A 25,549-nucleotide genomic window follows, 5' to 3' on the forward strand; every position below is an offset into this window, starting at 1 on the left:
AGCAGAGATCTGTGAAAGAACCAGTTTGCCTAATTCATGTATGTACTCACCGAAACAAGAAAACAGCAGTGAAGAATTATTCCATATTCACCAGTGAAGAATTAGAATGTGGGAAGGGATGGACATCAGAGAGATGAAACCTGAGATAAATGTATAAACAGAGAGGCAGTGGTGCCATTTCCAGCTTCTACTGCTTACATGGTCTACAGTAATAGATGTTTTAGGTAATGCTGACTCAAACAGTGGTTTGTCACCATGGCCATCTCTTGATGATTCCTATTCAATTGACTCCCTTCTTCAATTTACTCCTATCTATCTTCACCCTTATCATTACATCACCCAGTCTACACAAATTACAGTTATGTAATCCCAGATTGCAGACCCAATCTGTCTCCTCGGTCCCCACATCTCCCAATATAGAAAAGTCTTTTTCTGTCTTATTTTTCAAAAAACATCTTTGTAGCCTTCCCTACTTCCTTAAGTCAAAAGTTCTCCTTCAAATTCCCCAAGCACTTCTAACAAATAATTCTGTTTCCTGCTGCCACCATGCCAGAGTTCTTCCTTTCTCTCAATGCATCCTCAATTTGCCGTGATTTCCTCTTACTCTTTTTCTGCTGTTTCTTTACAAAACAATAACTTCTTCCCCAGAATTTCCAAAGAAATGTTGACATGTCTTCTGCACAGTACACTTAGAAGCAATACTGTGATTCACTGACTGATTGCATTGCAAAGCCTGAAGTATCTGTGTATAAGAATATGTAGAGGGTCTCCTAAGCTATTCAGAGATAAGAGCTGACATGACTGAATGTCTTATCAAAAAGTAGTTGTTTTGATTGCATTAAAAATGTTATAAGGTATCAGAGTACATTGTCCTAGAATGTACATCTGTGTGTTTTAGTTTTGTTCACAATGGTATAAACAATAACCAAAATGCAAAAAGAGAACACAAATTATATGGTAGATTATTTTTTAAGTGTTTTGTGGTAACTCTAATGGAAGTCTGTGCTATTTAATGAGCTGCTTTCTTCTCTTTTCTTTTGATCTTTACAGCTGTATCTGAAAGAATATCTTCAAGTACAGAAAGCAATATGCAACAGTGCTAACATCCAGATGACAATAAACCAAGAACAAGAATGGAAGTAAATTTACTCAGCAATTCAACTGTTGTAAACAGATCATCCATCAACCATAAGCAGTTAGAAGGGCATAGCCTCTGGGAAGTCATTACTATTGCCACTGTAACTGCAGTTGTAAGCTTAATGACCATAGTGGGCAATATTCTTGTAATGATATCATTCAAAGTTAACAGTCAACTCAAAACTGTTAACAACTATTACTTACTCAGCCTTGCCTGTGCAGATCTTATCATTGGAATATTTTCTATGAACCTTTACACATCTTATATACTCATAGGACATTGGTCTCTTGGAAGTCTAGCATGTGACTTGTGGCTAGCGCTGGATTATGTAGCTAGCAATGCCTCAGTAATGAACCTCCTAGTCATCAGTTTTGACAGATACTTTTCCATAACAAGACCTTTAACTTACAGGGCTAAACGCACACCCAAGAGGGCTGGTATCATGATTGGTTTAGCTTGGTTAATTTCATTCATTTTGTGGGCACCTGTAATCTTGTGCTGGCAGTATTTTGTGGGTGAACGAACTGTACCACCTGAAGAATGCCAGATACAGTTTTTATATGAGCCCATTATCACCTTTGGTACTGCAATTGCTGCTTTCTACATCCCAGTGTCAGTGATGACTATTTTATATTGCCGCATCTATAAAGAGACTGAGAAACGTACTAAGGACCTTGCTGAACTTCAAGGTTCTGAGTCTGTTGCAGAGTTTGAGATGATAAAGCCTCAGAAAGCTCTCCTGAAGTCTTGCTTCAGTTGTAAGCAGCAAAACTTAGTCAAAAGAGAGAGATGCCAGGCTTCATGGTCTTCGTCTAGTAGAAGTACATCTGCTACAGTAAAGGCATCTCAGGCAGTGAGTACTTGTAATGACTGGTCTAAAGCTGACCAATTAACCACCTGCAGCAGCTATGCATCTTCAGAAGAAGAGGATAAACTTGCCACTGATTCAGTTTTCCAAGTAACTTACAAAAGTCCAGATAAAGGTAAAGCAGAAGAGTTTATTGAAAGGGAGCGTAAGGATGTTGTTGTCAAAGACCAACCTGAAGAAAATGATTTTGAGACCCAGAAATACTTTCTATCACCTGCCAAAGGCAATGTACAAAAAAGTAAAAAATGCGTGGCCTATAAATTCCGCTTGGTGGTTAAGGCTGATGGCATGCAGGAAGCCAACAATGGTTGCCGTAATGTAAAAATAACTCCTTGTGCTGCTGCTCTATCAAAGGATCCTTCCATTAAAAGCATGGATCCAAATATAAGTAACCAAATCACCAAAAGGAAAAGGATGGTTCTTATAAAGGAACGCAAAGCAGCACAGACTTTAAGTGCCATTCTTTTGGCTTTTATCATTACCTGGACTCCCTACAATATAATGGTTTTAATCTCCACATTCTGCTCTGACTGCATCCCCCTAACACTCTGGCACCTTGGATATTGGCTGTGCTATGTGAATAGCACTGTTAACCCCATTTGTTATGCACTTTGCAACAAAACTTTCAGGAAGACTTTTAAGATGCTGCTTTTCTGTCAGTGGAAAAAGAAAAAAATGGAGGAGAAGCTGTACTGGCAGGGCAATACCAGATTGCCGTAACTGCTCATGTATCATAGAATGATAAGGTTGGAAGGGACCTCTGGAGATCATCTAGTCCAACCCTCAGCATAGTCCATATGGGGTTTGAACCCACGACCTTGGCATTAGCAGCGCCACGCTCTAACCAACTGAGCTACATTGAAAGCCAATAAATGACAAGACCAAAAAAAAAAAAAAAAAAAAATCACCCAGATATTGACATAGTTGGGTAAATTGACTGTAACTCTGTCATTTTGAAGTTGTTGCTTCATATGTCTAGGAGCTAAAAAATGTCAGCAAAAAAGTAAAATTGCTCATGAAAATAGTGTACTTGGAATGAGGAAGTCAGTGGCTACTGTGAACAGCTGAGAGTATTTGTCATTATGCAGTACATCTGCATTAAAGTTATTATGTTTGGGGTCTTCTGTCCTTTCTTTCAGACTGAGAAAGAGTAGAGTAATTTATAGACTACTAGAAATTAGACCTGGATTATACCTATCAGGTCGTCCAGTCTATCCTCCTGTAATGCAGAACTGTTTCTTCCTGTAGTTCCTTTCTTCCTTTCTAGTGTTTTGTCTATTCTAGTTTTCAATGTACCAGGCAATGGAGCTTCCACTACTTTCCTTCTGAGACTTTTTCATCTCCTGTTGGATTGGAAAGACTGTGTAAAGGGGGAAATAATAAATGGTCAGGGAGATTCTTAGTACTCCAAATGGACAAATATATTACGGGAGAGTGTAATGCTGAGAAATTTCCATTTTGACCTTTGGGAGAGAGTAAAGGTTCATGGGGAGGAATAGGTAAGTATTTGGTGTATTAGAAGCCCAGTCACAATCTCAGTGGCATCGTGTAAGTTAGCTTCATCACTAAACGAGTACTAGCAGGTAACTTTGAATTAGTATTTCTTCATTTCATGATGCCGCTGAAGGAAATTCTTTAAATTTATGTGATAGTGACAATAGTACAAATCAGAATTGACTGTACAACATAATGGATATAGTATTTTTACTGTACAACATAGGAAGACGTAGGGAAAGTCTTTTCTCAGCCTCCTTTGTTAGCCTCTCCCTTGCCCCCAAAGTTTCCATTAGTTTAATGATATGCAAAACACAAGAAAAATATATATTTTATGTCCCACACATTACCTCTATATGTTACCAAATTATTAAAATCATTGATAGAATTGGTACCTCTGACAGATGAAAGATTTTTTAAAAAAAATTTGAATATCTATATAAAATTGTTAATGACACTTTGCACTTTCATAGCACTTTTTAGCTTTTCATAGCTTTACAAATAGTAACTAACATTAGGCATTTGGAAACATAAGTTCTCTCCAGTCAATATCTTCTGGTCCAGGAGAACCATACAGGACTGGGGGCTGGAAAAATCCCCCTTACAGCTTTGGATATTGGGATCAGCGTGTACTGGCCTAGTTAGAGTGAGCTGAGAATCTGCCCACTAGCTGAGGTTTGCTGGGGCTTTGGATGTGCGGGACAGTCACTTCTGTGACAGGGTGAGCTGCATGTGCCTGTCTGGTATCTGTGTCAGATTGACAGGAGCCCTGCAACATTGACTGAGCAAGTGTATCTGTGGGGCTGCTTTTAGCACAAAGCTAGTGAAATGGAACTGATGATCTGGCTCATTGTGGTGGAAGCAAACAGAAAGCATCACAAAAGGCCATAAGAAAGCAAAGTGAAAGGCAAGAGAAGTCACAGGGAATGGAGTCTGAAAGTACACACATGTTAATGAATGAATGAGAAAGAATTCCAGAAAATGCACTGAGTCCACGTCACAAAGTTCAGATTCAGCTCTAGCCTTTCTATCAAAATTCAGGGTGAGATGCTCTGGAATACCAGTTTGGACAATGCTCCATATTATATCTACTATATATGTTAGTGTGACATTACAGTGGTGATGTGATGCAGTTGCAGAGATCATGCTAGTCATCCTGAACATACCATTGCTTTCAATGGAATTGTTCATATAATTTATTAAATTATTGCACCATGAAAATGTTTTTCTACAGACATATAATTCCTTCAGGTCAATAACCACTGTACAAGTAATTAATATTTTTTATCCCTAGTCTCCAGAGGGGAAAACTGTCAGTGAAAGATTAGCAATGTAGTAATGTAAAAATATGTTCTCTAAATTCATATGATTGATTTTGAAATACACCGTACTGTGCCTGTTTTTTTTTTGGTGCATTAGCATATGACTGATTATTAAAGGAAAGTATGGGTTTTTATAAAGACCCTTTCATCAATTTTCCTCTGTTACTATCCAGAACTTTTCCTGTGTACAGTAACTACATACAAGTTGGTTATTATAGTGGATTCATTTTATATTACATTGGATCAGACATTCAGTAAACAGTGTTTGATTCTTAGGAAATTAATGTGTCCCTCTGTGGCACAAGCTGTAGCTAAAGGCAAAATTTATAAAGTAGTAACAGTTCCCGCTAGCTGTGATGTTGTTGCAAAAGTAAAGCATTGGCTTCTACTTCTGAAATTAAATGCGATATTTTTTGTCAGTTTTGGCTTCTGTTGAACTAGAGTGTTCTGTAAATGTTTATAGATTCTGTGCTCAGTAAATGTATTAGATTATACAGTGATGGATGCAACAATGTTGGTTCAATGTAATCGTGAAATATGTGTTCAAATTATGCTGCTAGCACTTTATAATGTGAGACATTACATTACCAAACCTAGGTGCATTGTAAATATCTAGAATTATATTAAAAAGATGTTGTTCTTTATCATTATGTAGGATGTTTACTCAAAAATAATCAAAACAACAAAAAAACCCACAGTCTTCAACAGAATATTAGTCAGTACTTAATGATATCTTGTTTTCAAGTTCTATAAAGCTTCTTTTAAGGCATATTATGGGACTTTTACCGTGTCAAACATTCTTGTTATCTATATTTTTGTCCTTTTAATGAACATTTTACTCATCTTTTCATTTTGATTAAGGTCATGATCATGGACTTTGCAAAGATCTTTTCTGTAAAATTGCATTTTATTTTTATATATGTATATATTTATATGTATGTATGTATATGTATGTATAAATCCCTAACTAAACTTTTCAGGGAAATAACACAGTTTAATATTTTGGAATATTGAATTCTTCCCCAAAGGAAACTGATGCATCATTTTTGTCTCTCCCTTTTCATATGCCCCAGCTTCCCCATATATCCCGGATCCCCATAAAGTATCAAATAATGCATTTTCTGTAAATATAATTTCTGTTTGTACATAAATACTTGGAGGAATTCCCATGATTTTGAAACTGACACAGAACATTTAGTTACAATTGTGCACTTTTGGTGACTATTCAGCAGAGAATGCAGAGCCTTGCAAAGGATCGAAAGTCAAGACAGAAAGCAAATGCAGGGTTTTCCTTTACAGAAAAATTATTCTGAATTGAATAAGGATGAAATCAAAAGGGTTATAGAGAAAATACTATAAGAACCTATAAAATACTACAGCACATAATTACACATTAATTATACAACTTAGCAGGTAATTATACTCATCCTGTTGAACTCTGCATGTCAATTGATAACTGCTATTAACTCTGAAAATTACTTCTGTATCTCATCCCTGTGGTATCTAAAGTGAGACCTGCACTGGGATATTACAGATTTTAGGAGCATTTGATTCAAGATCCAGATATAGTGATATATTTCAAAGCAAAATCTTTGATTGTTCTTCCTTATCACCCATAGATATTGTTCCAGTTTTAGAGCTGAGCCTCGTGAAAAGTCCACATCTCTGCTTTAATTAGTCTGATCAGGTATCACTCAAATAGAGCTTTTCTCAGAAATCTCTGGCATTGCTTCCTAGACATATTTGATACATGACCTGAACAGGTCAAACTAATTTAATTAACAAATCTTAATATAAATGTACCTAAGCATAATCACACACCTGAAGAAATAAAAATGACACTGGGGTGTGGTAAGCATGTTGAATTTGATAAATGAGACGTCATTACAACAATTAAAGAATCCCGTGTCAATCTGGAGAATGCTATTTTCTCATAGAGAACAATTATTACAAAACTGCATGCACAATTTGAAACTCAGAACTGAGTACCTGTGGACTTTTTCAGATTCTGGATTTTGAATATAATTTTGTAAGATATTTCCTTAATTATAATAGGAAACACAGTTTCCAAATAACCCTTTCATACTCTTGGATTTCTAACATTTTCTTATTGAATGAGGATTTTTGGACACTTTTGTTATAAAGCTACTCTGTAATTGTTAAGATGTAAACACTTCTACCTTCTCTGTATTGTTTGTTTTAGGAAAACAAGCAATGAGAATGATGTAATTTTCCTCAGGAATTAATTTTCTTACTTTCTATAGAGATAGAAGTAACGTGAAGGAACCACATGGACACAGTGATTACCAAATAACGGTTTCCTCAGTTATATATAACAATCAAGCTGGAGTTATCCTTCACTGTGATTTGTGCATCTGGGGGTCCCTCTCTTGAAAAGGACTCTGCCAAAAAGCTTCGTACTTATATGCCTTTTTGATATTATAAAAAAATAATTGAAAAAAGATCCCACATTTTTTGTGAGCTAGAGAACTTTACAGATCAGAACTTCCCTCTGAATAAACTCACAAGTATCACAACAGCTGGGAAAAATTGCCACTTACCAGTGTGACTCTGAAGACTGCTTTCCCACAATGTTTGTGAGTAGCAATTTGAAGGGGTTCATCATACTCTGAAATGTCTCTGAGGCTTCCCTATAGTCAGTGATTTCTCTGTCTTAAAATGCCCTTCCAAACCTGAGCTCCAAAAACAGATACTATGTCTTTTCTGTTAAATACCTTGGCATTCCTTCTTCCAAATCAAACAGAGGCCATTTATTTCTTACGTGGGCATCCCAAATCTGTAGTCTGGATTTTGTACTCACTAAGTTTTTTTCCACGTACAGTAGACAGCTAGGTGTTATAAAACCTTAAACTTCAGTCATTCAGATAAACTTCTCATTTATGGTTCATATTAACAGTTACGCATATCTATAGATAGCAAAAAATTTTGTAGTATTGTGTTGTAAACAAAGAAATAATCTAGAACTCTTTAGTTTCAAAAAAGAATGATTTTGTGAATTATTTCCATCTTGGTAAATATATTTCTGGATAATAGCACTGCTGGGCTATGTATCAGATTATGAACTTCAATTCTCATTACATGCAGTAAAACCACTGCCTTTTACTCAACTGTTATGTGATTAGCTATTAAATGCCATTAGTTTCTTGATGTATCTGCTGTTAGATCATGCAAGTCTTTTTTTTCTCAAACAACTAGCCATTTTAAATGCTTCTCCTCCCCCCCCCCCAAAAAAAACATAACTACCTCTCCAAATCCTGATTGCTATTGGCTCCTATTTCACTGAACTGCTATAGTTTGGAGATTTTTATTGAATTTCTGGATTACAGTGCCAATGTACCAGCTGGAATATCTTCTATGACTTACACGAGGGACCCCTTACATGTCTCTATCTAGACATAGTGGAGTTCAAAATAGCTGTTTTTACTGTATGTTACACATAAGGCCTACTTACATGTGCAATCTATCAGGAGGAGGAGTGAGGAGAGGCGAGTTCAGGACCTGTATCACTCCCATGATAGAGCACACCCAGCTGCAGAGTGCGGTTGAATCACCTCTGTACCCTACCACTTCACCTGCATCCTGAGGTCTTCTGAAACACAGAAGATATGAGCATAAATAAAGGACTCTATTTTGTTAATTAAAGTAGAATTAATGAGCCCAGAGGGTTAATGTTACGAATTTATTGATACAAAGTATTAGCAATTGGCAATAGGTTGGACACTCTGTCCTACTTAAACCTATGGTTAACACAAAAGAAGTCATGTGTTTATAAGAAAGATAATCAGAAGCAAAACCAAACACTTTCTCATGTAAAAGTTGAATGACTATAAAAGATAAATAATAATAAATAAGTATTTTTGCTAGAAAGAGGTTACTAGGCTCTTTTTATCAAATGATAATTTTGGGGGAAGAATTTATCCTTTGGCTAAGTTCTGAGTTGATTATTGTGATATTGTATGTGAGAATGTGTTTATCTTTCCTGCAATTGAGGAGAGAGTATGATATGAGGAGAAATAAAAAGTAGTGGAGAGTTGAAGAAATCTCTCACCTCCAGTTGTTATTGTCAGGGGAGTGTCTGTTTACGGGGTGCAGTGCCACATGCTTCCTACTTAGGGATGCTCTGACCTAGGAGTCAGCTGTGCAGCTATTGCTCTGGACTTTGGCATGCTTCCTCATTTTGGAAAGATATTCAACCAAATAATGTTTTTGCATTAATTCCTCTTGGGAGGACCCACCTCCTCCCTTCGGTAGGCACGAGAGTCAGGAAAGGACAAGAAGGAGGTAGGACAGGAGGAATATGATAGGGAAAAGAAGAAAGGAATAGACAGAATAAAACTGCCCATGTATCAGTCTGTGACTTTTCTTGTTCAGTGGTGATGGCCACCTGCCCTCGTCATTGTTCAAGTTATCCAATGATAATTATTCTCTTCTTAAAACACACTATATTTTATCTTATGTAAACAATTTCCATGGAAATTATAAGATTCCATTTTAAAATTAAAAATCAGAAGTTTGCCAGTCTCTGTTGGTTGAGTTTCTTTAACTGAAATATTTAAGATAACATGCAAGATATTCTCATTATTATCCTGGTGGTTTGTTTAATGCAACAATGAAAAATATTCAGTGATAGAGAAGAAAATCTACTCAGTGAAGACAGTCTTTTGCCAAGGAGTTTGAACAAAGGAGTTTAGTCCACTTCTTAATACTCCATGTTCTTCTCTTAAAAAGGTTTAGAAAGAAGTTCTGGTCGTTGGATTGAAATATTCTTTATTATTTTCATCCACTGCTTAGTCCTAAATCCAGCTGAGGCAGTCATTTCCATCATTTCCATTTTTTTAAGAATTATGGAATACATCACCGTCCTGAAGCTGCATTAAAAGTCTTTATTTGAACTATATTAGTCTTTCTATTGCGTTTTTGTTTGGAGACTTGTTGTTACTAGTTATTATAAATTTTAATCAAATTCCCTTATTGGAATTCACTGTTACCATAGGACTGAAGGGCCCTAATTAATACTGCAGCGTGCCCCCAAAACTGGGCAGCTGGATTTGGGCTGCTGGTGTCCAAGTTATTCATATAGTCTATTTCCAGATTTTTTCTTTCCCCAAAACTCTCCAACACAGGCCGAGTGGGCTGCAGGCAGCTGGGTTGCCTTTGAGGATCAGATACAGCTTGCTGGCTTTCTGTTGCATGCTTCCATGTTCAGATGATTCACAATACATTTTTGGGAGTTGTATCAGAATCTGGCTATCTTGCAGGGAATTCTGGTAAAAGCTATGGGAGATAGCAGCATTCACCAATTTTCTTGTATCCTCATTACAGCTTTGGAGGCTTCCTGATAGAGTTACAGCAGAACCCACATTATATAGAGTCTAAGGACATAAACTCACAATTCAGGTAATATCCATTTCTTCCTCTATCATTCCTCTTTGTTTAAACACAATTTGAGGGAAAAATAAAAAGAACAGATGCTACAAAATAGACATGTATGCTATACAGGCCTCACCAACAAAACATATCCATATCTCTCTGAAAATGTTGTAGTGTATTGTAAAAAATAAAAATCATGTTCTTGAGTTTCTCATTTCCTGATCAATTTCTTTTCTCCTTAAGTAATCATAGCTCTTTTTAAAACATGCTACGTTTTATTTTCTGTAAATTAATTTTCATGGAAATTATGAGATTCCATTTTAAAATTAAAAAGCAGAAGTTTTCCAGTCTCTGTTGGTTGAGTTTCTTTAACTGAAATATTTAAGATAACATGCAAGATATTCTAATTATTATCCTGATGTTTTGCTTAATGCAACAATGAAAACTGTTCAGTTGCCATCTAGTAATTCTAATGATATAGAATAGAAATGTGGGAAATAGCCCCAACTACCTATAGAAGAAAACATGATCTTTCAAGGTCATCGAAACTGAAATCCTTTTTATTATGCTTTTAAAACAGATGAATTTTATCATGAAATTTAAAGGTAGAAGATTCCCCCTACATTTTAGAGTTAAAAAAAATGCTGTTTAAATGTCAAGGTTGAGTGCCAAAACAATTGAAGCTAGTGGATGTGAAATAAAGACAACAATCTCTTTTTATATCTCAGGATATCACAAGAAAAGAAAAAGCTGATGCACATCAAGAAACAGGGAGAAGCAACAGTCAAAACATGGTAAATAGAAGGCAGTAATGTTCAGAAAAAAGGGTAGCAATGCATTAAAAAATTGCAAAGTCAATTTGATTTTTTAAAATATATTCACTGAATTTCTTCTTGGGAAAAAAATTGAGAGGAGTTGGAAGCCTTGGATATAATAGCTTCTGAAGGGAAGGCTGATGAAATCATTAGCTCTGGTTGCTGTAGTAAGAAGGAAGAAAAGAGAAGCCTGTGCTGAACATTTCATTGTATCATTAAAAAGTGGAGGTAAATGGAGAAGTCGATGAAGAGGAAAAAAAGCCATGCGAGACAAGGCTAATTGCAATTTCAAGTATTAAAATAGCTCTCTAAAGAAAAAAAGAAAGGGTGATGTTGCTCTATGGAACACAATACTCTCTGACATGAAGTATATAAACATAAAGTACTTGACTGTAGATTTCCTTCCTGTGTGATATGTGGCAATGTACAATTTTAACACAGCTATGAACATTCACACTGGAATAAAATCTTCAGAAATGCATGCATATACTTGTGTGTCTGCTACAGGACATCATACTCTGAGACCAATACCAAAAGATTTAAAGAATCGATTTTATAGTATTTTAGCTATAAGAGGAGTTAGGTGTGAAATCCAGAGTTTCTGACAGGGAGCTCCATTCTCATTTTTGTGGTTGATAGATATCTGTCATGTCCTAGGTCCAATTCTGGACTATATGCTATCATAAAGCCCTTGTAGAGGCAGGACTAAATTTTCAATCATGACTGTTTAGTTTGATTATTTGTATTTCAGTCACTTCACAAAGAATCATGATTCACATAGAAAATCTATGAACTGGTGAGTCTGCTTCCTTCTCTTTCAGATAGTTAAAGTTAATGAAATGATAAAAAAAACCTACATCTTTGTTTTAGGACAGGAGATTTCAGTAATGTAATGTATCACATATTTTTCCCTTTCTAGCCCTAGAAAATGATAAACGAAATGGCCAATATTCAAATCTGTAAGTACTTTTTAGTTTCTATTTAGCACCAGAAGAGCCCAAAGTAGGAATGAAGAAAAACCCCATTCTTCCCAAGACTCTAAACTTTGGGATGAATTTAGAATCTCAGATCCAGATTCAAAATTAATCACCTGAATGATTTTTTCAAGAGAGAAGCCAAAACTATAGATCCCTACACCTCTAAATTTTGGAGTAGTTTAATCCAGTATGTGTAATTTCATCTAGAAGAAATGGTCACAGGATATGTTAATGCTTCAAGCTAGCTGAAGAATGGAAATCCAAAGACTGTGCTTAACAGAGAAGGAAAACTTTTTCAAAGATATTCTAGAAACTTTGTTTACTATGTTCCCTTCAAAATACACATGGTTTATCTACAGTTCGTCTTTCTGACATGGACAAGACTCAGTTATATATGACAAGCCACGGTCAATGGGTTTGATCATCATCCATGCAAACTTGCACACACGTATCCTGTTGCAGTCCTTCTGCCAGTATATCACGTCCCTACGGTTCAGATTTGCGCCAGCGCACGCGTCATACCACCAGCCTCCTCCTGCAATGCCGTTGTGTTCTAATTTAGCGCAGTTCTGGAAGAAATTATCATTGTCTCTGTCCTTGGTGGTGAACTTCTGGTTGTCATGGAGATAAGCTTCTGTATCCAGGGTCAGAGCATCAGTGGCATTGCCTTGGTACAGACCAACCCTGATTCGGTATTGAGACTCTTCATCTTCAATAAGGAATGGTTCATACTGTCCCCATTTGATTTCAGCATTTAGGTCTACAAGCTTGACTCCAAGTATATACTGTGTGGAACTGCTAGTTAACTGATGCATGTATTCATTTCCTAACCAGTAGTTGTCTTGAACGGAGCCAAATCCATACTTGTAATCCTGCCAGGTCCTGTCGAAGTCAACAGTACTATTGGCTGTAATGTGCTGGATAACTGTCCAGCCACCATCCTGCATATTACAATAGACAACAATTGGGTCTTCCTTTGGTTGGATGATATAAAGACCATCTTTGGAACTTCCTGAGGAGCGCTGAAAAATCTCAAAGCAATCCCTTGGGTAGACTGAGTAGGAAAAAAAAAAAAAGTAAGTTTTAAAGTAAGTTTCTGTTCATATAGTAAATTTTAGATATTGGACTCTGTCCTCTAGAGTGAGCGAATGATTGCTTTGATCTGACTGGAAACTATGGCTCAGACTGAGTTCAGTCCAACAGGTGGGACATCTACTTAGTCAAAGGGGGAGATTTCAGGGCAAAATATACAGGAAATTTTCAGAAATTCAAAAAGGGGTTGTTATCCAGCTGTAAAACAGAAGAGTGGTTTTGCACTGATGATGGAAAAGTGACTGAAAAGGCAAAAGAGAATTTCACATTAAAATAACTATTTTAATATATTTTACAGGGTCAGACCATAGTGGATACAGTTTGATAGCTTGTCTCTGGCAGGGCCCAGAGCATAAGCTTAGAGAAAAAGCCTAAGAAACAGGGAATGTAGAGACTGCTTCTTCTCTTTCTATGTTTTCCCAGTTACCAGTGGTCAGTAAGTTAGCAATTCCCTGCGCCATGTGTTGGACCACTGTGTTTAATAAGTGGAGATAGCCTTATTCTCAACAAATAGATCTAATTCCTCTTTAATCAATTTATACTTCAGGCACTTGCAACATCCTTGCATGCATTAAATTTGCCATGTGTGCATTGATAAAAGGAAAACATTAAAACACATTTCTTGCTAGTACACAAGTTAAAAAAAAAAAATCTGGAGATTCTCTTAGGAACATTTCTAGTCATCCATACACTCCAGGCTAAATCTTATCACTTGGCTGCAGGTGCTGGATGGAACTACAGTGCTGTGTAGTTGCAGCTCTATGAATAGTAATAACAGGAAAACAGGTGGAAGTGCTCTTCCATTTTATTGCTTATCCTTTAAACTCAGGAGTGATAAAAATGGCATATAAGGCTTGGGATGGGCCTCTTCATTGGACTGAAATGTTTTTTAGCTGTAGGTGGCTTATAAGGACACTTTTTGCTATTAGACTACTATCTACTTGCTGTACACTACTATCTATTACAATAGTACCAAGTACCAATATCTCAAGTACTGTGAGATAAGGTGCAATGTTCTGCTTTTATGAATTAAATGTGAGATTTCTAAAAGCCCAAATATAATTCTTATAAATAAATATATGTATGTATGAATTCATATATCGATAATTATTTTTGTAGAGAAGGACATTATTCAGTGTCTATTCCATTACTCGGAAACATGCTCATGAATTGAAATTATGCAGTTCATGCAGCTGAAAGGCATGTCATTGTGTCATTACATTATGGAATATTTGTAATTTATATTTAATAAACACTTGAGAATTTGACTATCTCTGTAAATTCCTGCAGACTATGAAAGATATAAAATGATAATTTTTCACACAGATGAAAACCTATGTTCTGCCCTGACAATAACTGATAGGAATGTAGACATTTTATTTAGAAATTAATCAATTTTATTAAACAAATTGTTCTTCTGGGAAATTGAGATAATTCAGGAAAAGTAGGGCAAGATATACTCATATTTAAAGAAAATGTTGAAAATCAACTAGGAAAAATATTTTCAAAGCAGAAGTTTTAAAATAAAAGCTAATTAAAAAGTCTTCTCTTTGCCAAAAACATTGACCTAACAGGCCCTGCTGACCCTTTTACTGAACACAGTTTATTCCCCTAAACACAGTCTGAAAAGAGTCAATCGCCTTGAATGGTCTTGTGACCAACAGATCAGAAGTACACTGAAGAGTTTGTTCAGGGGAAAGAAAGCTCCCAGCAATCTGGGAAGAAATAGAGCACGTAGACCCTGAGAGATCATTTTATCTACTACTGGTCCCACAGGCAATTATGTCATGCAATCTTCTTCACAGAATTATTAAATTTCATCTCTTCCAACTGAAAAGCATTGTAGACCTCACTAACCATTGCTAGTCTGATAGTTAGAAACATTCTTCTGATTCCCAATCCGATTTTATCAATGGCCACTTTACATCTATATTTTTCTTGTGTCATGTTGTCCCTTCGTTAAATAGTGCTTCTTTCCTGGTAATAAGCCCTGACGTACAGCGAGGACAATTATATTCTTAATCAGTCTTTGTTTTGTTAAGGTAAATTATGCTTGGATAAACAAGTTCTTTGATTATCTAGTGTAAAATAGATCTTCTGTTCCTTAATTGTCTCAGTTTTTCTGCACCCCTTCCACTGCAAATTCACCTCCTAGAATACGGGTAAAATTTGCACAATGTTCCAGATAGACTTATATAGTGCAACCGATTCTTCCCAAGGCCCATTAGAAACAACTCTGTTGATATATTCTAGGGTAGCATTTGTGTATCATAGCTTCTTTTAATGCAGACTTTCTTCTTTGGATCTTTGTAATTGCTAAGCCCTCACTTTGCAGTAAAACCTAAAATTTTATTTTTCATCCCACTTCTATTACTCAAGAACAACTGGGTTTTTTTGTGTAGTAGTATGACTCTTTATATTGTCATTTCCCTAATGTTATCATTAAAATTTATTAGTATATTCCTGTTTTTGCTTCAGTATATTTAATAAGAATACTAAAAATATCACTTGTAAGAAAACACTTCCAGTTTCCATTCAGCTTTACAGTTCCCCTTTCTGCTCAAGCCATTGTCATTTTATTTTCAGCCCCTACTGAAATTAATAGGAAACCTTATCTTCTCTGATTTAACCCACAGAATCCTATGAAGCGTTGTATCACAGGCTTTGTAGAAGTCCAGATAGATTAAATTTGTTAAATATTATTATTCATAATACAACCTTTATAATTTATAAGTTTATTGGTATGTCTGAGGCACTTGGGCCAGATTTACATAGGCTTTGCAAAGTCTTACTTTGGGGCCTTTCATTGCTTAATAGAATCCGCAACCATCAATAAAATACTTTGACTCTCAACACTACCTGTGTGAAATTATGAAATACCTTGAAAGAGTGCAAATGTGTAGATGATTCTGTAATCCAGTAGTTAGAACATTCTCCTGGTAGATGTAGTCTGACTCCAGAGCTGATCCCATGATTTTATAGAATGTGTTATAAAAGCATAAAGCGATGCTCAAGCCAGTAATATATACAGTGACACTCATATTTGCCTTTCTTCTGTCTCAGTGAATGCTATTTATTCAAAATAGAACAACAGTAGATGAATCTTGTGAAAGTCATTTAGGCTGGAGGTTACAGGATTTACCTGGAAAGTAAATTTTATAGACTCTCAAGTGCCATCAGTGAGAAAGGAAAATGAATCAAACCCATTACTCATTTTGTGTGCATTTTATGTGGGATCTATTCTAGTAAATGTATTCTTAGAAAAGTTAGATCTTGCAAGCTAGATCGGCAGAGGGATGCCTCAGTTGTAGATAAACATGAGATTTAGGTGCTGAAGTGTCAGGCACAATCAAGAAATGGTATTAAGAAAAAGTCTTCAAATGCCACAAAGTACTTTTTAACAGAAATTTTGAAGAGATAATGTGTCTTAAGTTAGGTGGCAGCTGAGCAAGGGCTTTAAAGATCTCTTTTTGGACTTAGGAGCAGGTCATGTTTGTATTTCAAAGTATTTTTGTAGAGCGAACTTTCAGATGCCTTGCCTGAAAATGTTACAGCAAAGCAGCAAAGCTTGCAACCAAGTCACTCACTCTCCTCCTGAGTACCTTCGTCACTGATGTTAGCCAGTCTCTCAGAGCCTCTTTGGGGGAGAAGGTGAGCATTAGCCAAGGCCACTGCCTCTTTGGTGCTCGCTGATGCAGTGCAGTGAGAGAGCAGCAGCACAATAAATCCCGCTGAACTCTTCAACAGCATCTTCCTTCTATGTCAGGCCTTTTGCAGCAATACACTTCAGAGCTGTAATGCTGGAATTGAAAATTGAAAGACTTATTACTTACAGAACGAAAGTCAGGAGGGAGAAACAATTGCTTTTGGTAGAGTGATCCTCTACCAAAATTGCCTTCTCCTGCCTCTCAGAAACACTTGCTTTTCCTAATGTGTCACACTGCATTTCTGACCGGTGGTTCTGCTGACACAGTCTGGCGCTGTGCCCCTGGCAACGTATCTTATCTTTGTTACTTTGTGCCGTGCTGGACAATGAAGCATAACATAATTTCATGCGTGATAAATGGTAATAGAAAATAATACTGACAAAACTTAAAAGCGCATCTTCTATTTTCCAGATTTGAAGTTTGCTTATTCCCTGAGTCCAAACTGTTGTTAAAAAGAGAGAGCAATGGATGAACTGGCACAAACACTGGCCTCTCCAGCCATCTGCAGTGCAAAGGGAGTACTCTTTGCAACTCTCAGCAACGTGGCTTTTTGAGTACGAGGTGTATTTCCATGCACTTCCACACATCTGGACTATGGTTTGTATGAATTTTCATCTATAGTTTTAAATAAAAGGTCAATGGGTCAATGTTTGAAGCGAGGAAAAGAAAACCAGCTCAATAAACAAAGTAAGAACCCTTTTCTTCAGCTTCATCAAAATGCACAGGGATTCAATAAAAATAATAAAAAGAATTTTGAGCCCCATTTTGTTCTCCTTTTTGGGTTACATAGCTAATAATCCTTCATCCAACACAACAATAAGTCTTAAGCTGTTACTAGAGTAAATCCTGAGGTCATCATTTAAGCAAATTCTGGACTGACTGAAGAGGAATTTTTATATCAATGGCAGTTTTGACTGAATCAGGACAACAAATGTTTTCCACACTCTCAAGGGACACGTTACTTAGATAGAAACTACTCAAACTCTTCTTCTTCCCCTCCTTGTTTTGTTCTTGTTTTTAATGACTGTGCTCCATGCAGTGGCTCTGACGAAGGCAGAAAATAGATCAAACAAGCAGTTCTTTGGTCAGAGCTCATTTCCTGCCAGCGTCAGCACAGAGACTTCATAGGCCAGTACCAGTCTCCACAGTGGTTTGCATTGCAACAGAGCCACATTCCTTATAAATCTCAGGACTTAGTAGTAGATTTGGAGAACAGTTTTCCAAAGTGAAAAATTATTAAGCATATTTTTCTTAAAATGTCTAATATAAATCACAGCAGCAAAATTCAGGTCTGAGAATTAATTTTTTTCCAAACATATAAAAACAAAACGTAGACTTTTCTACTCTATTTAAAGTTATTCCTTAATAATTCTGATTATCATACAATTTGCTAATATATCCAAAGCTAGTCATTTGATATTAATGTCTTAATGAACTGGAAAATTACCTTCTCTAAAATTCAGTACAGGGTTTCCCTTAAAATACTAAAGTTATGCTCGACTTGCATATCCTGCTGTCATGCACACATCCCTTTTCCTGAAAGCTTCTATTTTGTTTTTATTATTGTTATCATTAAAAAGGATTTAAGATAAAAACCTAGGCCACAAGCATCACTAAACTTCAGGGAAGTCTGTACTTGGATCTAGGAGTTTCTTTTTAGCTCTTTTTTTCTTCCTGCATTTTTGAGTGAGTCAGTCTTTTTTCCTCCTTTATATTTACAGTAAGCACAGAAATGATTTAAAGATCCATTTAATTCTAGAAGCAAACTCAGTATTATAAGTTATTAAGAAAGCAACTGAGGAAAACAGCACTAGGCAGGCACCTTACCTCTCCTTTCAAGTGAAGCTTGGCAAAGAAACACACGCGCACGAATGAATGAGCTCATTCTCTGCGGTTGTACTTTGCCTGCTACTGAAGTCCAGCTGAACAGATCAGCTCCAACACACTACTTTTCAAAAGCAGCAAAAGTGCATCTTCATTATTTCATATTGTATGCTTAGACTGGTGGACTTCGCTCTGACATGTTATACTTGCAAGAAAGCATACGTCAAATAAAAAGTACAAAGTTCTTACATGAGGATTAAAATAACACCATAACTAAATTAAATTTCCCTTATTTATAGATAAACACAGTGATGGATAACTATAGAGAAGTTTTAGTTCAGAAAACTACTTACATTATTTATTAAAGGTAGATGCTCAAATTTGCTATGTCATTTTGTCCAGTGAATTAACTAGATGTATTTTATATTGCTAGTCACATTTAAAGTTACATAAAGACAACTTGATTTTTAAGTATTATGAACAAAACAACCTAAACTATGTCGTTACTTTGTGCTTTAACATGAATGAACCTGAAAGCAGTGTCTCAGATCTATAAAAAGTAAAATGCCAAACAGACTAGCCCCTAGCTTTCTATCTCAGTTTAGTTGAATTAACAAGAGATAGATTCCTTTAAGGTAAAATCTGTAACAAATGTGAAGAATTAATTGTTTGTATATATGATTGTATTTGAGATTTGTATTGTCTATCTGTATGTCTTTCAGATGATGTCTAATACAGCATTTACCCTTTTCTGAAGACATCACACCTAATTACTCTGTACTTCTTGATCCTATCTGCAACCCCGTTTGACCACATCCCATCTCTGAAAAAGGCCACAATTAAAGTCCAGTGCAAGCTTTATTTGAAGATTTATATTATCCAGAATTTCTGGTTTTCAATAATTCATCCTCAATGAAAGTGTAACTCGGATGTGAGGATTTATATGTCACATGCAACTGAACAAGTAAACCTAGTTTAGGAAGATTTGCTTCTAATATTTAAAACCCAATGACATTTCATTTTTTTTAAGTGTGAGCAACACTTCAGTGAGAATGGCCACAGGGAGTCAGAAAAGTATTTTTTTTTCTCTGACACTGGACTGTACAAGAGTTATAGGGAAGAGTGTAAGAACAGGGCCACATATTCTCTCAGCTTTTAGTATTTTTGCAGTTGAGGGAATTTCCAAAATTTGCATGTTTAACACAGCTAACTTCTGATTAGTACTAAGCTTTTTAATTCTGGGCTAGGATATGAAAATACTGTACTGCAGCTTATTAAATAATAAAGGTGTGCTGAATAGATTCAGATCTTGCTGAAACAGTACTCCAAGAAAGGGCATGAGATGGTACCTTCCCACTCTGTTCATTTCAGACACCCCCCCCAAACCACCAGTGACTGTAGTGGTATTTATTGAGAGGTATTATGTCACTCATAACATCTTAGTTTTGTGCCTTGGACTCCTACATCTTCCATCATTGGGTACCTCTTCGCCAACCTTTCCAGGTTGCTGTTGATTTCTTGCTGTTTGCTTTGCTTTGTTGATTTCCATAGATCCATCTGAGCTGGCAAAGCAGAAGTGAAGTGAGAATCTTCTAACTAGACAGCAGAAAAATGGGCAACAGCAGTCCTTCACTCATACTCAGAAAGACAGTTATTTCTGTAGACAAAAACTCAGAAAAACAACTAAAATAATCATTACATATTTCTCTCTGCTCTGATCTAGTATTTCAAAAATAATTTCCCAGGCCTGAAAACTACAATGGGTGAATTATGGCTTAATATTGTTGTCCAGAGACATGGGAAAATGCCAATATTCATGCAAAGATCCTTTAAGCATATCAAGAAGTTCAAAGCAATAGACATACTGTTCTAACAATGCAAACCAGATATATAGAAAAGGTCTCACTGAGTGTCTCTTATGTAAAATGTTTCATAGCTGCACAAGTGACTACTTTGAAAAATAAAACAGGCCACAAAAGTACTTCTGCAGCAGCTTTGAATTGCTTTGCAACCTTGGCTAAATGTATGATTGTATTTTTATATAGGAACAGTAACAACAACAAAAAAATTTCTTCATAACAATTTTCACTTGTCCTTGAGCTTCTGGCCTGGCGATGCATGCAAAGAGCATGTTTTGTCTGACAAAACAGAAAGCAGTTATAAACTGCTGAAACACAATGTGTGTGAATGATTTTAAATGCAAGTTCTAAATCTCCTCATACATATTCATTATTTGTGAGATAACCATTATTTGTGAAATGAACCTAGATGCCTATTTTTTCACTGAAAGTATAACAAAACAAAACAAGGTTTACTCTTAGAAACATTCAATTTCTCAAATGTTAAGAAACATTTCTTAAGATTTCTTTATGAAGGTATTGCAAAATTTGAAGTAAAAACTAAGTTCAAAAGGCATAGATTCCAAGCCTCTTTTGTTGCAAATTTCACGAACAGTGATCAGATGCTTACTAAAATTAATTTTAACGATAGGGTACGAACAGAGGCCAGACTAAGTGAAAAACAGCTTAAAGATACTGAGTTAGGTGTTTTCAAGTTAAATGCAGTAGATGATGTGATGGAGCACAACCTAAGCAAATTTGTGAATGATACTGAATTTGCTGGGATGGAATGGGCAGCTGACACAGCAAACTGTAGTATTTCAGTTCAGAGGGACCTTGAGAAACTTGAGACTTGGCCAACAGAAACTTCATGAATGCAAATTTCTGTATCTGGGGTGATGTAAGCCCAAGAACAGCATCAGGCAGTTAAATGACTGTCTGAACAGTAGCATGGCTGGGAAGACTTGGGAGTTACACTCAACACCAGGGTGACTGTGAACCAATAGTATGCTCTCATCAGGATATGGCACACCATACAGCAGGTGACAATATCAGAAGAATAGCCAGCTGATTGAGGGAAATGATTGTCCCTCCCTGCAATAGCAAGGCCACACTTGCAATGCTGTCTCCACGTTTGGGTCTTCCAGTTCAAGAGAAATATTGGGAAATGGGAAAGGAACCAGTGGAGGGAACCAAGATTGTCCAAGGGCAACAGCATATAACCTAGGAGAACGAGGATGCTAAGAAATTACCTATTAGTAGGCTACAGCTACTTGAAGGGGAGTTGCAAAACTGGCAAAGCCGAACTCTTCTTGGTAGTGGTGATGATGTAACTGTTAGAGGTTGCTGAATCCAGTAGCCTGATGGATTTGAGGCTGCTATGGCTTCGTGTTCCCAGGCTCAGGCAGAAGTGAGGTTGAACACATATCCCTGTAGGCACATACATACACGATACATATACACACATGGGAACAGCCACACAGACCAACATAAACAGAATACAGTGATTTTACCAGCTCCCTTATAAACACACACAGGGTTCATACAAACGAACAGTGTGCACAGCCTGATACTATTCCTCCTCTCCTGCTGATAAGGATTGAAGCTTGATAGTGAAATCTATACAAACATATAATGTTTACGTACATATATATACATACACACGCACAATTACGAAGGCCAGTAGCTGGCCTTATACACACGGTCTATCCAATAGCCAGCTCAAGATCCCGTGGTCTCCGAGCTGTTAGCACCTGGATGTGAGTCCGGGAGGTTTGCAGTACCCCTGCAGTCACTAGTACTCACACCTCTTATAATACTCACCAGCTGGTCCAGTTTAAAGTTTGCTAGTGTTTATATACGTACCTATTTAGAAAAGAAAGGGTACCTACGTATTAGATAGAAGGAGGTTTTAGTGAGAATTTAAGATAGACTGCTTCAAGCAAGCACAGTGCTCCAACAAGTGTACTGACCAGCACCTGTTTACAGGTGCCCTTTTCCCTCTATTTTCCCATGCTTGTTTCTCCCTGCTCACCTTGATCCCTTCCTTTGGTCCTTCCTCTAAAGGTTCCATAGTGAGTTTCACATTTTCCTACAGTCCCCTTAAAGACATCCCATAATAAGCTTTAAACAATTCCAAAATGTTTCCCCGCAACCCTGGTGTGAGTCCTATACCCCGTAGGCAATACAGTCTGGCAAGGAGTTCTTGGGAGTTTCTTTGGTTGATGCATCTTAGCGTGTTTTGCACCAGGGACAATGGCATAATCATTCTCCTTTGACAGTCTTAGGAGCAGCCAATTCTAGGTTAACTAGGGTTCTTCTGCCCCTCTTTGTTCATCTGATCCTCACCAGGCCTTTATGTTTACTGTGATTAATCACATAAGCTAACGATAACATGGTGCAGTGGCCACAAACTGTGACTTGGGACGTTTAAATTGGACATTAGGGAAAGATTGTTCATCAGGAGGGCAGCGCAGCACTGGAATAGGTTTCCCAGATGGATTGTGGAAGCCTTCATGCTTAGAAGTGCTTAAGACTGGATAGACAAATCCATGACTGATCAGTTGGAGATAATTCTGCTCACTGAGGTTGAATTAGAGACCTCCAAAAGTCCCTTGCAATCATCATTTCCATGATTCATAACCGATTGCCTGGACTTTAGATACAATAAATCTTAAAGTATCTAGAATTTCAGGTTTGATCCAGATTTAGCATACTGCAAAATATGATTCAGACTCAGTCTTTTTTTTTTTTTTTTTTTTTTTTTTTTTTTTTTTTTTTTTTTAAACACTACAGATCTGTGTACTGGTCAGCTTTTGTTCAGGCTCGTTTCTACTATGGAAAGACATTTAGTAAACTGAGCAAGATAAAAATCTTTTCCATGTCAATGTACCAGTTCTAACTCAAGTATGTAGAGAAACTGATGAAAAACAAAGAGCAAAAGCAATTAGTTATTTGGCAAGTACCAGCACAAATATTTTATTCAACTAACAATTTCAGATGAATTGCTAAAGAGCCCAAGATTTTTAGCAAACAATTTGCTAATCTTTGATTTGAATCAATTAACTGTAATGTTTAAACACTATAGCCTAGACTTGCAATATAGGAGTCTAAAAATGATTTTATAATCTGGGACAAGAAGCAGCTGGCAGAATTGTCATGGCAACAATCTCAGTTTTAAAGAGAAATTCTGTAATTTCTATTGCTCTCCAGCAACTTCACAACTGAAGTATCACTGCTAAGAAAAACATGAAAAAGGAAGAGCTTTTCATACAGAGAATATACAATCACAAGAAATGCTTGGAAAGATCATTAAAAGACTGTTTCAGGAGGTAAGGCAGGCTTTAAACAAATGAAATTCTTTTTGGTGATGAACTCCAGAAAAAAGAGTATGTATGTATACTATATATACACACTGAATGCTATATGCACACACACACGTCCCCTCACATCTGTGTGTGCGTGTTGAGCTTGGTTTCCTGTCATGCTGAAGTGTGTCTGTGCAGCTGATGGTGGAGTCACTCTCTCCTGGAGCTGATCATTATCACAGATCTCACCATCTCCCACTTTAGTTTCTTGACGTTGTAATTTAATGAAAAATGCGCTGCAATGCAAATAATACATAGGCACACATAGCATGGGAGCAGAAGAGCACCTACTAAAAAGCAGCTTCACTGCCCACAGTTCGCTCCAGGAGACAGGCTGAGGGAACTATCATGTCACAGGTGCTACACAGACTGCTCAAGGACTGCTGAAAGATACTGAGGAACTGCAGTGCTAATGTGCTCTAAGAGCCTACATGGAATAAATAACCTTTAATACCTAACACACTGATTCTTAAAATTAACATATGTATTTTAGAAATTCAGGGAAATGCATACACAGATCTCAGGGCTAGGGTTTAAGTTCTCAATTTATTTATCCTCACTTCAGTTTGGTTAGCTTAGTGACTTGGGCAGAACAGTCCTTTCCTGACTCCTGTGTTTTAAGCATTTCCTAGTTATGGCACGCCTGTCTCATAGATGAGAGTCACTCAGAGCAGACAACTTGGAAGTGTTGCAGCTATACAAAGACCATACACATATGAATGAATAGTACATTTCCAAGTGTAGGCTAGGAGTGTCTCGTCATCTAATAATAGCTGCAACCCTGAAGTAGAAAGTCATAATGCTCTATGTAACAGCTCAGACTGGTTTTATTGGCTGAAGAAACAAAGCTAAACACATTCAGATGTGCTAATATATTTTTTCCACACATGATTATACACCCTAGCTGCACTGGTGATTTTGGTCTACAGTTTGTTCATAAAGGAGCTAATTGAAGCAAGTAAGTTCTGCTAAAAACAATCTTTAATTTATCCCTTAGGATGAAAGTAGGTACTCATAAGAATGAAGAAAATCAAGCAGTTACTCTACAAACTCACAGGAACAAAACTATAGGAAAAAAAGCAGAGTTCATTTCATGCTTTGGGCTTCCATTGATAAACTGTTCTAATATTCTCAGAAAAACATCCTATTATTGTACAAAATATCTGTTTATTCAAATCCCTTACTTGAAACATAAAAAATTATTAGGCAGTAAAAGTATGCAAATGCAAAAGTATGCATAAAGTATTAAAAATACATGAAGAAAAAGTAGACAATGTAAGCACCATTTGAAGAAAAAAAAAACAGTGCTTAAATCAAGCCAGAAATTAATCTTTAAAGCAGTAATTGTTTCCTATAAGGAGCATATTTGCAAAAGCACAAGTTTATCTGCTTTATTATTAAAAAAAAAAAAAAAAAAAAAAAAAAAAAAAAAAAAAAGGGCTGACAAAGTACAAACAAACATGCAAAAGTTTAAAAAAGGCTAGCAAAGTAATGCAAAGCTATACGGGCAATTAATGACTTCCAAAGGGTATATTTAGTCCATCATACAGAAAAGTGCATAAACAGCTAAACATATAAAGGACAGTGTGCAGGTTTTTTGTAAGACAGATTTAACACTGAAAGAGGCAGAATTCTTTAGTTGTATCTCTTTTCCGTATGATGCTAGTAAAGGTGGGCTAAAAGCAGCAGATGGATTTTAGAGTTAAGTACATGGG

General features: G+C 36.5%; 2 protein-coding genes across 2 annotated transcripts; one reads left to right on the forward strand and one right to left on the reverse strand.

Moving 5' to 3' along the window:
* Positions 1–1,133: 1,133 nt before the first annotated feature.
* On the forward strand, positions 1,134–2,726 carry CHRM5 (cholinergic receptor muscarinic 5). Its single transcript, XM_062577238.1, has one exon. It carries the CDS (start codon positions 1,134–1,136, stop codon positions 2,724–2,726), a length of 1,593 nt encoding a protein of 530 aa, XP_062433222.1.
* Positions 2,727–12,349: 9,623 nt separating this feature from the next.
* LOC134141497 (fibrinogen-like protein 1-like protein) lies at positions 12,350–18,784 on the reverse strand. The gene is made up of 3 exons (XM_062577748.1): positions 18,632–18,784; positions 16,700–16,897; positions 12,350–13,059 (listed from the first exon to the last, which is right to left on the reverse strand). The coding sequence occupies exons 2-3, from the start codon at positions 16,845–16,847 to the stop codon at positions 12,359–12,361; spliced, it is 849 nt and encodes a 282-aa protein (XP_062433732.1). The 5' UTR covers positions 16,848–16,897; positions 18,632–18,784; the 3' UTR covers positions 12,350–12,358.
* Positions 18,785–25,549: the final 6,765 nt, after the last annotated feature.

Source organism: Rhea pennata, chromosome 5 (assembly GCF_028389875.1).
Source record: "Rhea pennata isolate bPtePen1 chromosome 5, bPtePen1.pri, whole genome shotgun sequence".
Lineage (NCBI taxonomy): Eukaryota > Metazoa > Chordata > Aves > Rheiformes > Rheidae > Rhea > Rhea pennata.

Excerpts from the sequence above, each read along its gene's own strand:
- CHRM5 (XM_062577238.1), top strand. The coding sequence starts at position 1,134 with ATGGAAGTAAATTTACTCAGCAATTCAACTGTTGTAAACAGATCATCC.
- LOC134141497 (XM_062577748.1), bottom strand. The coding sequence starts at position 16,847 with ATGCTGTTGAAGAGTTCAGCGGGATTTATTGTGCTGCTGCTCTCTCAC. Across the intron at positions 13,060-16,699 it reads GGCTAACATCAGTGACGAAG|TCTACCCAAGGGATTGCTTT; the intron begins GTACTCAGGAGG and ends TTTCCTACTCAG.